At 31.2% G+C, this 18133-nt stretch overlaps 1 protein-coding gene across 1 annotated transcript in view; it reads left to right on the forward strand.

Annotated features, from left to right (window-relative positions):
- LOC148612211 (protein GPR107-like) overlaps positions 1 to 17193 on the forward strand; it is a 29098-nt gene extending 11905 nt beyond the window's left edge. Inside the window, exons 7-15 of the mRNA XM_088593444.1 lie at positions 246 to 379; positions 3226 to 3301; positions 4875 to 4948; positions 5963 to 6080; positions 7420 to 7550; positions 9195 to 9288; positions 11048 to 11095; positions 12194 to 12354; positions 13843 to 17193. Of these exons, the coding sequence (XP_088449570.1) occupies positions 246 to 379; positions 3226 to 3301; positions 4875 to 4948; positions 5963 to 6080; positions 7420 to 7550; positions 9195 to 9288; positions 11048 to 11095; positions 12194 to 12354; positions 13843 to 13948 (942 nt within the window). The 3' untranslated portion in view covers positions 13949 to 17193. The remainder of the gene's footprint in view (positions 1 to 245; positions 380 to 3225; positions 3302 to 4874; positions 4949 to 5962; positions 6081 to 7419; positions 7551 to 9194; positions 9289 to 11047; positions 11096 to 12193; positions 12355 to 13842) is intronic.
- The last annotated feature ends 940 nt before the right edge of the window (positions 17194 to 18133 follow it).

The raw sequence follows: 18133 nt of genomic DNA on the forward strand, positions 1-18133 counted from the left end.
GATAATTTGTGCCATATTTATTCAATTTTAAAAAGGTATGTATATGCAAAATTTTTTTCGATTTGATTTGGTAGTGAAATATTGTAAAAATTTCAAAGTGACCTTTTTCTTTTATGATATATTTTAAATTAAAACAATATTAAATGGGACAAAAATTTCTTCAAGTTTATGCTTGAAATCATCTTTGATTTAAACATCTGAATTTAAATGGTCTATTATAACACAATATGTTTTGTTTTTCATAGTTAAAGATCACAGAAAAGAATGGAGACACATACCTGTCTGCTGGAGAAATTCCCCTGTTCCCTCTCTACATCTCCTTCTTTGTCTTGTACCTTGTTGCAGGGTGTGTTTGGATGAGTGTTCTCAAAAAGTCTGTGTAAGTACATTTGGAGTGATTTTCAGTAGCACTTAAACTAAGAATCAACACAAAATGTTTTACATGGTAGGAAAGCCTACATGTTTTTATTTTTGAAATTTCAGTTCTTATGTTGCAGTAAATGGAAATTTACGCATGGCTTTTCATATAACCCTCAGTAAAATTCCAAAATTAAGGGAGGTAACTCTGTTAATGACACTGGAAAACAATAGAATTACATTTTATTGGATTTTCTTTGCCAGTTATCTCCCAAGACCAGATGGATTAGAATGAATAATTAGACATTTCAGCACATAGACCCATGAAGCAACTTAATAACAAAAATAAAAATGTGCAACCTTTTATGGGAGGTTTCACTTATTACATTGCATGATTCTAACAAAGACTGTTACTTCATTTAGTTACAGAAGGTTGAATTAGCTCTGCTCAAGAGGAGTCCTTCTATTGATTTTCAGTCCATTTGCCTGTGTCATCATTTTTTACTTGCTAGAAACAACATTTTTTAATGGTTATGGACCAAATTAGTTATATACTTAAATAATGTAAGCTGTTATCATACATTCTCATTATCAAAGGATCGCCTGGATATAGCTGAAATATTGCTTCTTGGGTGTTAAACCCCAACAATCAGTCATTCAATCATTATCAAAGGTCAGAAAGATGTGCAATAAGTTTGTTTTGCTTTCATTTTTCAATTGAATTCTCATAGTAATTGCCACAGATGATTACTGGTTACAAATTTTAGAGAATGAATTAGATTTTTTTTTGTCAGTGTCTGGACATTGAGAATGACTAGATTAGGTATTTGTTAACAGGTCTGTTGTAAAAAAATGTTGTAGCTTAAGGAGATAGACTTAGGGTAAGAGAAACAACTGTTAAAAATCATAGGAACTTTTTTATTCAGCATTTTACTTCAATCTCATGTAAACATCAAAATAACTTAGACTAATTTCATTCTGTTTCAAATGAAAGCTTGATAGGCTTTGGTGAAATTGAATGAAACTTTGAAACTTTTGAAACGTGAAACTTTTTTTATTTCACTAAGAGGCTCCACATGGAGCATAGTAGTACAAAATAAACATATATACAATTATGAACAATGTTGAACATAATGAATGAACACAACAGGAAGGTGATATCATTTGAATAAAGACATCGCTATCTTAATAAATTTGGCAAGGCCTATTATAGTAAACTTATCTTCACAATTCATTACTTCCCTATAGCTAACAGTACTTGGACTGTCAGTTATGTATTTTGGCAAGAATTTACATCTTTCTTGAATAAAAAAAATACAATTGAACAGATAATGAAATTCATCACCTAATTCTTATTTGTTACAAAGATTTCATATTCGTTCAGATCTATCAATGGCTAAGAACCTGCCAGTTTCGATTGGCAATTTATGACTACTACATCTGAGTCGACACAAGTTATACAATAAATCTTGTGGTAATACAGTTAAATAATTTTCAAAACTAAAAGCTGTCTTGTACATCCTATAATTAGAACATTTAAAGCAGTTATGTACTTGATTTTTCCAGTTTTCAACAAAAGTGTCAAATAATTACTGTTTAACCTTTTTGGATAAATGAAAATTGACATCTACATTCTGATCATTCCAAATCTGGATATTACCAGTCTTAATTGAAATATCTTTAATAAAGTTTAACCACTTTGAGTGATACACATTTTCTTTATCTTACTTGTATAAAATGTTGTGCAAAGTATAGGAATTTTTTTCATGTTTACCATTTATAACATATTCCCAAAAACCAATCATTCTTGCACTAATAGGAATATACATAGGTATTCTACCAAGTTCACCATATATCATACATGTTGGTGTACATTTTTTAAATTTCAATATGTATTTGCAAAATTCAAGATGCAATCTCTCTATAATAATATTATCTTCATATCCCCACACTTCTGCTCCATACATCAAAGTAGGAACAATCATTGAATCAAACATTTGTAGTAAAATATCTATAGGTAAACATAGATTTCTTGATTTGCGTAATACATAGAACATAGCTTTTCGTGCTTGTTGTACAAATCTGTCTTTGTTAGATTTAAAACACCCTTTCCTAGAAAATTTAATACCTAAATAATGAAATTCATTAACTAAACACAATTCTTTACCATTAAGATTAAATCTAATATTTTCAACATTACGATTCTTACATAAAAATAACAACTTTTGTTTTCTCAGCATTAATCTTTAAATTCCAAGTCTGACAATATAAAAACATTGCATTCAGAGAAGATTGTAGTTCTTCTGCAGATTCGGCTGATATTACAGTGTCATCAGCATATAAAATAAATATAACTTAAAGTATACCTCAATTTCTGAATCGTCAATATGATACAAACATATCACTGATTTCAAGAGTTATGTCCCTTACCTTAGGTCTACCTCCTTAAGTGATTAATTAAGCTGGATGAAACAAATGAAGATGTTGTACCAGTATATCTCCAAGAAATACACTAATGTATCCAAACAAGAAACAAAATCAGTTACCAGTGTTCTAGGATTTTTCAGAAATTGAGGTTTCCCCCAGAAAAATCCATATAAAATCAACTTTCCCACAGTCAGTGACTGATTTCCTAACAAAACAAATCCTTACAGCATATGAAGTTTTCAACTTACCACAGGAAAGTGTAACTAAGTACCTAACTTTCCCTGACCCAAATTTCACTTGCCCCGGGTAACAGGAAATAGGAATCCTACAACACTAGTTACATATTTTCAAGTCCACAATTCTTGTTTAACAAGACTTGACTCAGTATATTGGCTACTCTATGATTTATCATTTTCTTTAGTGTGGCTGTTTTCTTTTCAGAGAGGATGTGTATAAGTTACACTATTTGATGTTTGCTGTTATCGTAGTGAAAAGTTTATCCTGTATGTTCCATGCAGTAAGTAAAATTTATTTTTGTTCCATGAAATAGCAATATAAACATGTACATTTTTATGTATTAATGTGTACTTTGTTGTTTTTATTTGCTAGAGATATGGGGAGGGTTGGAGTCCAACAAACTAGTTAAACTTTGCTGCATCTTTCATGCCTTTCCCAAGTTGAGAATGTCTAGCTAAATTAATCTTGTTTGACTTAGAATTTAGTTTTTGTCTTGTCTGGCAAGGGTTAGGTTTTACTTTTCCCGCATCTGCATCCATGTTAATATATTAATGTAAAGTTTTCTGATAGGCCATTTTAATATGAACCACTTTATATGTTTGGAATTGCATTAGCATCTCTACATCGCAATATTAAATCTGATTCTTCATATGCCCCCCCCCCTTTTTTTCCATCCAGGGTGTACTGAGTTAAGAAGTTTATATTAAGATTTTAATGTTAAGTTTTCTGATTAGGTCAGCCTAACAAGAACCACTTGTGCTTGTTCAGTCATATTTTGTGTGGAGTTGCATTAGCATCATTAAATCACAGTTCTATATCTGTTTCCTCTATCACCTGGAAAGAATATCTGTGGTTGATTTCACCCAATAATGGTGTCTTAACTTAGGACTAATTTTACATAAATACCACAGCTGTCATTCTGTTGCACATTTTTTCCATAATAAAATTCTCAGCTTCTGTAAATCACAGGCTGTTGGTATTTAATACAAAGCTTTATATAGGTATACTGAATCATGGACTGTGATTTTGTACTCATTTGACATCTGCTTCCTGTTTGCTGAAAAAACTTCAATTTTCCTTATACACGTACAGTGGTAATATGCAAAATTGTCTTAACATTTTTCACGTATACTATATTAATCACAGTATGCAGATATATTGTACAGAGCTTCCTGTATGGATGTTGTATCGTGCAAAGCATTTTCTTACTTGTGTAAAATCTTGAATTTGAATTTTCCTTATATCATGATGGGTATCACAAGTAAGCCATCCCTCATAGATTCCTTGTATTTTTGTAGAATTTACCACTTAATATTTGTGCTACATATTTTGTTTTCTTTCTTTCAGTATGCATTAATTTTTGTAGGAAATGGGAATTGATGATAGTGTTACAAGTTTCCTGGGAAAATATGTGCTATCTGTTGTTCTCATCTTTAATCTATTCATGAAAACTTAATAATAACATGTGAGAAACAAGGAAATGCAATTAATATTACTGTCTTTAACAAACTAGAAAAACTGTTCAGCAAAAGATACCCCCCTCTCCTCAAACCGATAACTATATATATACAAACCATAAAGTCATCAACTAGGAAGTTGAGGTTGCTTAACCAGAAATAGAATCCCACAATAATATGGCATATCTAGAAAATGCTTCTGTCAAAATATCAAGTAGCTGTGATAAGTAGATGCAGAGAAAACTGTAACAAATAAGTTACAGGTAGGAAGATGCAATGAGTTGTATAGACTTTAGAGATAAAAAAGATATCATATTTTGACAAACCATTAAAATGTTTTTATTTTGTAGCTTTAGATTCGGAGATTCAATTTTAAATCTTGGTTTCTCTTTTTAGATCAATATTTATTACATTGGGAAGGAAGGAATACATGAAGAGGCGTGGGCTGTGTTGTATTATATTGTATATCTGTAAGTACATGTACAAGTACTTGGTTGAATAGTGAACGTTGTGTCAAGGACATTAGTGGCAGAAAAAAAAGAGAAACTTGATTTGTGCTTATGAGGGATATATAAGATTTAAGTAGCAGTCTTTCTAAAAATCAGACAGGAGGTGATTCATGCATGTCAAAAACCTACCAAATTCTGTTTTATTTCTTGCTGAGAAAAAGTTACTGATCACAATACCAGTCTTAGCTTTTCTTTTGGTTTTGTACTTTTGAAATAAAAATTATGTAGATTGTACATAAAATTGGCACTTTGCAAGAGTTATCATTCTTGATTTGATTCCATTTGGTTGTTTTAGTGGAAGATGAATGTATGATTTTTTTTAAAAAGTGCATATCTGAATGTAGAAAAGATTGTTGTTATGTGAAAGTATAGCATATATAGACTGAAAAAGCATCGTTTGTTTGGTGGGTTTTTCTTCACCATGAATCACTGTACCAGTGTCATTGTCTGAATTTTATGTGGACTGGTACTTAAAATAAAAAGTTAATAGAGGACTAGTCAAACTTCTGATTCTAAGACAATCAAGAATTCACTCTCAGAACAATGATGTTGTAAGATAAGTATCTAAGGTAAAGTCCAGTGTGACATTTTGTCTTTTTTACCTTCATAGTCAAGTTCCAAGGGTGATAACTGTAAAATTGCGTGAGCAAATATATGGAAAATTTTCTCACACTTTTTTTCTATATAAGCAGTCTAGAAATATCTACTTCACAGATGCTTCAGGATAAATTTAAATAGCTTTTCAGTTGTTTTTCTACATGTTTTTAATATATTTGAGGCAAAAAAGATCAAACAAAGCTTCCCATTGCCTGATTCTTACACAGGATGGTACTTAAAAACCTGGTGAATTGACTGTTACATGTCTCTATTTCTAGAGGATTAACAATGCAATTAAAAAATCCTTCAGAAAAAACAAACAAACAAACAAACAAACAAAAATGCCTCTTGATGCATAATGTGATTTGTCTTTTCCAGAACGAAAGGTTCACTGATGATTATAACTATTATTCTGATAGGAGCTGGATGGGCGTTTGTCAAACATATCTTATCAGATAAAGAAAAGAAATTGTTTTTGATTATCATACCTCTTCAGGTAAATAATGAAATATTAATTAATTGGAATGAGTGAACAACCAAAACATGATCTCGAGTGCCAAAGTAGCGTCTGGATTTAATGAGTGCATGGAACTTGTTCCATGCTTGAGTTAAATCTCTATGTGTTCTTGGCACGATTGATCATCATAATGTGGTTATTCACGATAACCAATTGATTATCCTATTTATTATATAGATTTCCTCCATTATTCATTGCTATTTTCAATATGAATTTAATATTTTATGAACGACAGATTGATATTCTTGTTGTGAAGTTTTGGCTGGAAAAACTGAGAGTGAAATTACAGAATTTATTTCACAGTGTGAATTATCGAACATTTGGTAAATCACTGCTATCTATATAATAATATTTAAATCATTATGTATGTATGAAGGATTTTGTTTGAAATAATTTGTACAATCTGTCCAGAATGCTTTTTTAGTTATGACCTCTAACGCACAATTTCAAGTATTTTCTGTATGTACTCTATTGTTGTATTCAAACAAACTTTTACAGAATTTCTGCTTGTCCCCCCAAAAAAAAATGAAATTACCAGTACATTGGTATATATAAGGTATTTAAAAACACAGTGTATAGTGTAAACATCGAAATTTTTAGGGCCATTTTAAATTTTTGTTACTTTTGAGAATATTTAGTAGTAGATTTCTAACAATGTGACATATGATCATGAATTTCAGACTACCCCAATGATTTAAACATTGACAGTATTATACATGGAAGAATAACTAGTCTTTCGCGAGTCCTTGTTAAAGGTCTGTGATTTCTTTTTTGAGTGTTGAGAAATTCCATCTTTGCATGAATGGAATGCATTCAAAAAGTGAAAAGTCAATGAATTAATCTCATTAGTGGAAGAATCTGTTTCTCCCAATATGCTGCATGGTATAGGCAATCTTATTTTTGTCAAGGAGAGTACCATCATCTTTTCCATCAACTGTCATAGAGGCATTATATTGCAAAATGTAAACATCACTTATGACCTTTTGATTAACTAATAATGCTATGTAAGACAAGATGTCATGCAGTTTGTTGTATGGATTGTTTAAAGAGGTAGACCTAGGGTAAGGGACACAACTCTTAAAAATCATTAAAATGTTTGTATTCAGCAATTTACATCAATCTCATGTAAGCATCAAAGAAACATGGGTTGATTTCATTCTGATTCAAATGAAAGGTAGATAGGCTTTGGTGAATTGAATATGATTCAAACATATCATTGATTTTAATAGTTATGTCCCCTACCTTAGGTCTACCTCCTTATTGACCTTAATATGTAAATGTCTCAAAACAGAAGATATAATTCTTTTTTGTATTTTAGGTATTTGATAACATTGCTTACATCATTATGGAAGAGAGTGAGGAGGGTCAGTCTGAGTATCATATATGGAAACAGATATTCATCATGATAGATTTATTGTGCTGTGGTGCTATTCTCTTTCCTGTTGTCTGGTAAGTTTTTGTATCTCTGCTTTGAAGGAGTTCGTGTTTCCATTTGTAGCAATTTTTCTTATCACATTTTTCTCAGCAACTACTCTTCATACAACTTAAAATTTTAAGACATTCTTTCTGTAGGTATGTGTATGGTGGGGTTTATTTTCTGAAAAAGTGACAAAAACTTCCTGTTTACTGATGACTTTATTTTCCTTTTATCCTGATTAAAAGCTGGGGTATCACCATTGCTGACAGATTTCTTGTTTCTTATGGTGAATAATTTTTTATTGTTACATTATTTTGGAAAGAACACTTTGTAAAGATACTGTGTAGAACGAGTTCTGTAAACATGATATGGAAAAAATGTAAAGGTAACTTTTGACAGTAATCATCAAGTAAAGTACATGTTTTTTTCTAAAGTTTTAAAACATTGTAATTTTTTTTTTCAAATTTTGATTAAATGTATGCTTTTCCAATGTTTAAAGGAAGCACACAATAGTTGTACATTGGTTTGTTTCAATTAACTTTTAATTCTTGGTACATGTAGTTTCTAGAGAAAATGACAATGACATTGACTGGTAGCATGATAGACTGAAGGTCAATCATATGGAAATCCCATTTTAAAATATACCTGGTCAGTGCAATTATCGTTATTCATTTTTTCAGATACTGTGAAAGTACTTATATTCTTGGGTATCAATTTTTGTGGTTTAAGGGAAATGCACAAGTTCGTGAATTATTGAATCCATTGTTTTGATTCTCCTGTCATACAATTTAACATAAATAATCCTTACGTTGGGAATCAAATTTCGTGGTTTACCTCACCCACAAAATCCACGAATATTGGTATCCCACAAACTTTCACAGTTTTTATTTTCTTAGTATAGAGTATCAGTCTATTCAGCTTTGCATCTAACCCTCCCGAAGATTTATTTTTTTAAAGGGGCTTATTGGCAGCAATTCATTTTCACTTTCTTTTTTCTTGCTTGCTATATGTGTATTGACAAAAAAAATGAAGAGCTTGCAAATAAAAAGTATCTCTATTAATTTTGTGAATACAAAATTCTGTCTTTTATCATTTAACCTTGACATTGAAAATGAATCCAGTCACAAACTTCCATATGTCATTGAATACTGAACCTTGTCACTTACTACGAAAATAAAGGAAAAAAGAAGGGATGTGGTGAAACAGCATATAACCTAAATATAAAATTGAAATAAAACCAAAATACAAAATAGTAAGTACTTTCATGAATCTAAATATGAACTTTATACTCAGATCATTAGTTGACATTTTTTAACAATATAATAACTGTTTTTATGTCCCTACTCCCTTTTTAGATTGGGAAATAAGGCTAATCCACAATCCCCTTGATCTGCCTCAGACAACATTTTGAGATATAGATTTCAATGTTCCATTTCTTTGTAGAATTTCATTTTTTTGTTGGTTTCCTATATGATGTCTGCTGTCTGTTTTTTTACACTTTCAATACAGATTTTTCACCTTAATCAAATGGTTTTTGGCTTGATGGATTGTATTGTTTTTTCCCTTTCCAGTACTTGTTCTAACTGTTTTCTCAAAGATTTTTTTATAGTTCTGCTGATTTTTAATTGATGGTATGCATAGCACTGAAATATAAAACTTCCTGTATGTTTTCACAGGTCTATTAGGCATTTGACAGAAGCATCTAATACAGATGGAAAAGCTGCAATATGTCTCCTTAAACTCAAACTCTTCAGACAATTCTACATTATGGTAAGTTACATTAAAAACGATAAATCAAGTAAAATGGGAAAACTGATATCATCAGACAATGAAAATGAATTTTTTCTGTTCATATCGTACCCAAGTATTAAAAGAGTCCCCTCACTGGCTGTCAATTGTGTGAAATGATCTGTAGCTGATAAACTGAAATAAGGAAGAAATGCTAGACATGACTGTGAATGAAACTTTGTAGAAACTTGTATTACTACTAAAGAAAGATTATATATCAACCAAGGGTCCAGAAATTTTGACAGCCCATGCCGGTCGTTTTATCGAACTTTGGCAGACTTTGTGTCAGTATTTTACATGCTCAGATCGAAAATAAACTTTAAAAAAAAAAACCTTTCTATGTAGTTATTTTGAGATAAATATTGGAATTTGTGGTATTTCATCACATGCTATATCATTTACAAATATCAGAACGAGTGAACAAGTTCAGTTTCAACCATACGTGGACATTCTAACATGTAAACAAAACATCATATCTCTCTGACTTTTTCATCACATTGGATAACAGCCATCAATTTCCAAATGATGAAAAAAAAAATGTTGCTTATTTGTAAAAGAAAATCGTGAATACATTTTGTATTCATATTTAAATGGTCTGTTGATTTCTGTGTTAAAAAGATTCAATCAATAAATTAATAATTACAAACTACGACTGATTCGTAGTTTCGGTACCATGTGCTTTCATTACCTCTGAAAGATTGGTGGGAAAATGATGGACTTGTCAATCTTTTTCTTAATAAATCAAGTAATAAATGTATGAAAATTCTTTGAGTCACTTTAATTAATTCGTATAGGCAGTAGGGCTGCATGTGTAACGTTAATTCAATTATGCAGTCAACTAATCAGTAACAGGTAAGTCACAGTCTCAGGTGGCTGTACATTGGCTAAAATTGACACACACCTGTTAATTAATTTCCAGTGAACAATTAGGAGTCTGGTAGACAGGATGTTTATGCACTAATAAAACCTTGCAGATGGTAATTTATAAGGGTTGACAATTTTTTATGTCTGATATTGGAAAATGGTGGCCGGTTTTGCAAAATTTTTTTATCAATGACCGGGTTTTATGGCTGTTTCCAGACCCTTAATATCAACAGGTTCAGGGGTTCCAGGGCATTGTTCAACAAACAAACATAAGACTTATGTGCACATTAGTCCTATGGGTTAATTAAGGATTAATGTGTGTGGTAGTCATACAGGTGCTTTGTGAAACAATGTCCTGGACTTTCCCTAGCTTCAAATTAATTGTTTCCTTGAGGAAATCAAAGAAGCCCTTACTAAAGTACAAATGAAAAGGTCTAAAAGTACAGGACCTAGGTAAATGAATTAAAAAGGTCCTCGGACCGAAACTGAGGGTTTTGGACTTGGGATGACACTCATTTTATCTCCTGCAGCTTTCCCATAATATTGCGGGGTCTTCATGACAGGACCATGTGTTTGTTTTTATGATACAAAACTGATACAATAAATATGGTTTCATCTTTTTTAAACTGAATATTAATCAGAGTCTTTCCATACTGTTTAATTCTTCCTTATTCATGTATAGGTGAAGCATTTACTTTATATTGTGCAAAAGGCCATATATTTGATGTATCCTGTTGTGAACTAAGTAAAGTGCTATTGTGCTCTACTGGTTTTTTTTTCAGATGAAAGCATTAACTTGTAGTCTTTATTAACTTTAATGACGTGCTGCTAATTAGCTTATGTATTTTTAATTTTTCTTTTTGCTCTTGTTTTTCAGGTTGTCTGTTATATCTATTTCACCAGAATTATAGTTTATCTTATCAGTGTAAGTATCAAGACAGAAATTAATGTCCCCTTTCTTTTCCATATATTGACTTCCAGTTCTTTATTTACATCCATAATGGACATCTGCCACATAAGTTATCCGTCCTATTTAAGAATTTAGAGTAGATTAAGCCTTGAAATACATTGTACAAAGAAGATCAGATAGTTTTTTTTACCTATAGCAGAGGTGTTTACTTATACAGATTTTCCGTATTTTCTACGGATTGTGAATATCTCCAAAGTACCTTTGTTAAAATTTCAGAAAGTTCAGGATTTTACGGATCATTTCCATAGAATACTGTGAAAAATACGGATTGTCATCAAGTAGTATAAACAGATCTGCTATAGGTCAAAGGTTAAGGTCACAATTACTAAAACAATTTCTATGAGATAAAGAACCTGAAGCATTGCTCTGGCTATAATGTTAGTAATAAAAAACAGTTTTATTAATGTTGTTTAATACAATGCTTATTTGTGAAAGATATGTTAATGTCTTTTTATTTTCCCCAGCATAGTGGAGGAACATTGTTTTTGTTTTGACGCTTATAATTCTTCTCTGTCACCAATGTTTCGTTTGCACAACTCCTTTTAAATCACTGTATGAAATGAAACCAAACTTGGCACAAAAATAGGTCACCATATTGAGGTGTGCATGAACATATTGAAATTTCAATCGTTGCTATTATTTCAAAATGGTTGCCTTATTAAGACAAAAATAATTCATAAAAAAGGGAAAAAATCATAGAGACTAGATATTTGGACTAAAAATAGGTCACTACAAGGGCCTTTGGTAGGCTGTATTGAAATGAAAAAATGACCGCCGGGTTAAAAATTGAAATTTTTTTTTAAAAATTGAAAAAAATTATAGAACAGTAGAAATTAATTTTAGATACTACCGTGATATTGGGAACATTTGGGGAACATCTGTGTTGGTGTCAAAGACAATTTATGCTAGTTCATAATTTTGATTATTTGGGTTAATTTAAGTATTTCATGTCCTTACTAGTACATCAAGTACCGTACAAGAAGTTTAAAATCTTTCGTTATTAGAACAAAAAAATATTTACATTTGTACAGGTATTTTTTTCTGTCATTACAGATTACTGTTCCATTCCAATATGAGTGGTTAGATCAACTATTTAAAGAATTAGCCACAATAGTGTTCTTTGTAATCACGGGATACAAGTTTAGACCTGCAAATGATAACCCTTACCTCCAAGTACCTCAAGATAGTGATGAAGAGGTGGAGATGGAGGAAGTGTAAGTAATTATGTGATTCCTTCCTGTTAAGTGTAAGTATTTGTAAGAATCGGGCAGAATGGGAAATATCAGAGACAATGTAATATCACTCAAGGAGCCTTCCTCTATTTGAAAAGACCATTATTTAATCTCTGCATCATTGGATTTGTTTGTAATTTTTTCAGTAGAATGTTGGAAAAATGAGGTTTTTGACAGAGTTATCTGCCCTTTAAATGGTCATTTACAGTGCATTTCAATGAAATTATATTTCAATGCACCAACATGAAATGGAAAACCATGTTTTTTTCCCTTGATTCTGATGGTGCAAATAGTCAAATTACACTATCAAAATGATGGGTTTTATCATACCATGTTTCACCTGCTGCCTGATTATTACAAAGACTGACACTTAAAGTCTCTGGTGTGCTAATAAAACTGGTTAAGATCATTTTGTGGTTGCCTCTTCTCTTCTTTCTTTCAAAATGGGTTGAGAGAAGGTTTTAATTGTAGAATATTGTATAGCGGGAAATTTTAGATATATGTGGGACGTTTTGGTGTATTGCGAAAAAAAATAAAGCTTGCCAAATTTTAGTCCTGATATTTTACATATAATTTTCATACCATTAAATATGGAAACATCAAAAATATAGACAGCGAAATTTAAGAACCCCTATTCTTTCAACAAATTGCAAAATTTGGCACTGGAAAATTACCTGCTATACGGTAAAGTCTTGAGTAACATGCTTGATAGTCACTCTCTCCAACTACCTATCATCTGATAAGTTATATTACCTGATACTATTTTAGGACTGCTAAATTGAACCCAATTTAAAAAATCCTGAAAAGTTAGTTGGAAAATTCAAATGAGAATATATTCATTGTTTAATCAACAGATATTAGAAAGGGATAAATCTGAAAATGGTAGCAAATGCATACATGTATTGAATATTATAACAGAAAAACACAATACAGTCGAACCTCGATGTGTCGAATTCGGATTAGTCAAAATCTTGGATAACTTGAACTGATTACAAAGTCCCAGCAAATTTCCCCTTACTCCAATACATTTTTACCTCGGATGACTCGAACGTGGATGAATCGAAACCTCGGATAACTCGAGGTAATCAATCAGTCCCCTCGATAGGGCTTCAAGGTTAATTAACCCTGATGTCTCGAAGTCAACTAATTAGTTGGAAAACTGATTGCTTTATTACAAACCATGATCAAAGTGTGTTTTAACAACGATTAGCGTGGCTTTTAAAATTAATTTGTTGACACTCTATGTGGTTTGATTTGTTTATTTAATTAATTTAAAACTGTGTGTATTGTTAAAAGAACAAATTCTATTAATAACACGTCAGAATTTACACTAACAGTGATATCGGATATTTTGATAAAAAAATTTTTTTTTAAATTCCGTCTTTTTTATTCAGTTTTTCTGTATAATGAAAAAATGGAGCTGTCATCACAGCTCTTCTATTACATTATGATAAATGTGTCTTTTCACAGTGTGACCAAGTCAGGAATGTATGATAATCTTACTAGAGTCAACCAAAAGTTAGAGGAAGGGGGAACAACTCCTAAACAAAGGGAGAGCAGCCATGAGTATGATTGATCTGTGATAAGAGCTTCTTGGTGACATCATGTTGTGAAATGGCCAAATGTATTTTGGTTTTTCTTTCTTTGGTGCCAAGTAGTGGATAACATGTATATTCATGTTTAAATTGTTTTTATTGAGCATCAGTGATATGTTTATCAATCAAGTTCATAATATAGAATGTAGATTCACATTCTATAAGCTTGGATTATTGAGAAAGGTCTTGCATTGTTGTTTACTATAAACCAACTTATTTTTGCTAACTGTGACAACTAATTCTCTTTATAAAAGAAGAGATCTTTGAGAGATTGTTAAATGCAAAATTAATTGACTACAAAATTCAATTGACATCGTACATTGTGAAAATAAATTGGTTTATATAAATAGTAGTTAATGGATGTAGTAGATATTACTAAAAATGTTCAAGTCTTTGGGTTATTCATGCTGATTCTTGAAGGTTTATTTATAAATGTTTGAATTTTCAAAGTAAATTTGAAGTCTTAATATAAAATGAAAATTGTTGTTTTATAGTTCATGTACTTTATGTATTGATATTTGGTAATCAGACATGAATTTGTTCCGCTTTTTAGGAGAATTCCGCTATTTCAAATCCGGATTTTACCGTTTTGATTCTTTTTTTTACTGTACATTTACTACTGATTTTCTCAATTTCCCCTTTGTTCGTAGACCTCGTAAAATCATGTCTGGGTAATATAAATAATGAGTTTCTTTTACAACATGAGAGGAAGATTATGAAATTTATTTGTTCCTTGAAAAAAAGTTATTGTGTGGTATCAAACCTTTAGCAACCAGATTTAAAATATGTATTTTACACATACGTATCTTAAGGTGCATGTTGTTATAAGTGTATAGATTGACGATACTTACAGGACTTGTAAGTCTTGTCACATGACCTTGTTAACTCATGAGAATGGGTCCTTAGTTCTCATTCAAAAGTGAAGCAAGTGATTGTTTATAGAATGAGGATGGTCTCATATGCTTAAATACATATTATAGAAATACACCATGATAAGTTTGCAAATAACACAAAATAGAAAATTCTGATAACTTATAAAAAATAAATCTGAAGACCAGACTGACAAGTCCTATTGTAATAGACAGACAGACCTTCAGTAATGAGTGGTTTGAATTATTTCCCAACTGGAGACAGAAAATTAGGATTTTAACATCCAAGTGCTAGTGCGCATGTTAAAAACTTAATTTTACCATAGTTTAAATCAAGAATAGGCTGAAGGAGAATCAGTTTCTCCCATGAAATTTGTAGAAATCTGGGAAAATAATGAATTATAGGAAAGCTCTCACAGAAATTTAATCACCATCCAGTGTTTAAAAAGTCAAGTGCATTTTTTAATCACAAAAAAATTGAAGTGTATGATTTTAATGAAATTTTTTTTAATATTTTGGTATATAGAATAATAGCAGGGATGTCAATAGAAACCATCAACTAGCTAAATTTAAAAGCAACTTACTCATCTTTTGACATTTATTTTATTTACAAAAATGAGTTAACTCTTTCAAATTTTTCATCAGTCTACCTGTTTTTTTTTTTGTATGTATTGAGTACTTATCTAGTCCTAACAGATTTTACATACAGGTAAACCTATCATATACTGTTTACAGTGTTACCTGTCAACCAAATCCTGGCAGGTTTCAATGAATATATTGTCCTATGTTTGATAAACATTTTGTAATGTGTGGCAAATAAGAAAGTTTTGTGTCTGTCCGTTTTGCTACAATTGAACATACTTTATTACTATTGTGAGTTTTCTGAAGACTGATATAGACACTATCACCAGTAAGACATCTTGCCCTTCATGGCTTACTGAAAAACTTAATATAATGCATGTCTCAATCATAGATATGTTTGTATTTTAGTATATATAGGTATTAAAAAATCAGGATTGTTGAAATTTTTCAGTTGATTTGATTAAACCAAAGGTCTGGCATAGTTTTGTTGCTTTGCCATGGTACTTAGCTTTCAATGTTACCGGTAAAATTATACTATTGATTCCTTTATCAGAGTACTACTATTAATTTTAATTTTAATTTTGACTTCTTTTGATGGTGGCTTGTTATTCAAAGGAGTATGTTCAGAAAATATCAAAATCAGCCCCAAAAACTAAAGTATTTCAGATAAATTTGGAAATTGCATAATTTACTAGTTGAATATGTGCCTTTCATGAAAAACAAAGTTTCTTTGCAGTTAATGTATGTTTTGCACTAAAATTGTTGAGGTAAATAACGCAAAATTTGAAAATCTAGCCGCATTGTATTAAAATAGCTTATTTCATGAGACATTTTTATGTAGAAAATATCGAGCACATTTATTGAACTCTTTGATATTTCTACAAAAATGGCCTTCTGTACCATTACAACTCCTGACAAAAGATTTTGTTGTTCATAGCTTGCGCTCTATATTTTTGGATTAAAAAACTACCCATAATCCTCACATTTTTGTGAAAATTCTTCGAAAACTGTGTAGATGTAGAGTTTTGTGCCCTCCTTATGACAAAATTATCACGCAACAGCATGCATTTTCTGTATATTAGTATTCAGATAGTAATTTAGCTTTAAAATAGCCAAATAGTAAATTTGAAAAAGTAAGTTGAAACTTTGGCAGAATAGTAGGCCAGAAACTAGTGTTAGTGAATTTACCCCTTTATCACCATGTCAATAGAATGAAAACGAAACAGCACCTCACTTAATTCTTGCTATGAACAATTTTAGCAAACACCCTTGTCACCTTTTTTGGCAGTACAAGTACCTTCCTCCCTCTTTGAGTTTCAAGAAAAATAGTCTGAGAACCAAGATATTTACTTTGAATGGCCTTATGAAGAAAAGAGAAATCTGATTATGAAAATAACAGCCCTGTTTATATTCCCATGAAAGCTGTGATATGTAAAAAAAAAAAAAAAGGTGCATTTTACCTACTTTAATATGCCTCTACTCAGAATCTTTCCATATGATTTTTGTTTAGCCTATAAGAGTGTTAAAAAAGCATTATTTTCTTTATACATTCAGATCTGTTAATACAAGATTTTTATCCGAAGGTGTCAGATGTGTCAAAAAAAGAAAAGTGTACACCTTACCATTAAATGTCTTAAATTTTCTTCCTGCATATTTTATGAACTCTAATTAGGCCATTCAAAATTAATTTCTCAGTTCTCATGCCTTCCCCAATCTATTTGAAGGTGCATCATTACCTACATGTATTAGCCCTATAAATAAAATAATAAAAGAAATTAATCACCTCCCACAATTTTTTTCTCTATGAATGATTTTGAAAAATGTCATCACTTTTTAGCTCACTTGGCCAAAGACCATATGAGCTATTGCCATCACTTGACTAATTAGAATGAATGTTCCTTGGGGTATCCTGCATAGAACTGATGTGGGGATTTTTGATTCGTCAAAAAAACATGGCCGCCATTACTAAAAATAGAACATAGGGGTCAGACAGTAGTTTTTCACATATATCTCCTAAACCATTAGGTTTAACTGAATTTTGACAGGGTAAAAGTGTTCAGCATGATGAGATCTATCTCAGGCCAAATTTTGGTTTTAATCCGTTAAGCCATATTGGAGTTGTTGCCCTTTTTCAACAATTTTTGCTATTTTTAATGTTCTTTCTTTCAAAAATCTTTTCCTCTGACACTACTTGACCAATTGAAACCAAACTTGGGATGAATGTTCCTTGGGGTATCCTGCATAGAACCGATGTGGGGATTTTTTATTTGTCGAAAAAAAACATGGCCACCATTACTAAAAATAGAACATAGGGGTCAGACAGTAGTTTTTCACAGATATCTCCAAATTATCCAAATTCTTTCAGTAGCTGAAATGATCCATATTAATAAGACTACAAAAGTCTTCAGACTCCTTGTAAGAGTTATTGCCCTTGGAAGGGGAAAAATAATTTTTTTTTAATAGTTTTCAGTCAATATCGTGAAAACTATGATAGACTAAAAGAAACTTTCAATTGTTGAAAAGATCTTGTGATAGTCCTACCAAAGATTTCTTGAGTCAAAATTGTTGGACAACTTCTTGTTAAATTTATTGCCTTTGAAAGGCAAAATTCGACAAGGTGAGTGATTCAGGCTCCTGGGAGCCTCTTGTTTGTTTGTTTTTTTTTGGGGGGGGGGAAGGTAGAGGGTATAAAGAAATATGTCCCTCCCTAATTGA

Source organism: Perna viridis, chromosome 7, assembly GCF_037379345.1.
Source record: "Perna viridis isolate PV_CMFRI_1.1 ecotype Kerala chromosome 7, ASM3737934v1, whole genome shotgun sequence".
NCBI classification, from domain to species: Eukaryota; Metazoa; Mollusca; class Bivalvia; order Mytilida; family Mytilidae; genus Perna; species Perna viridis.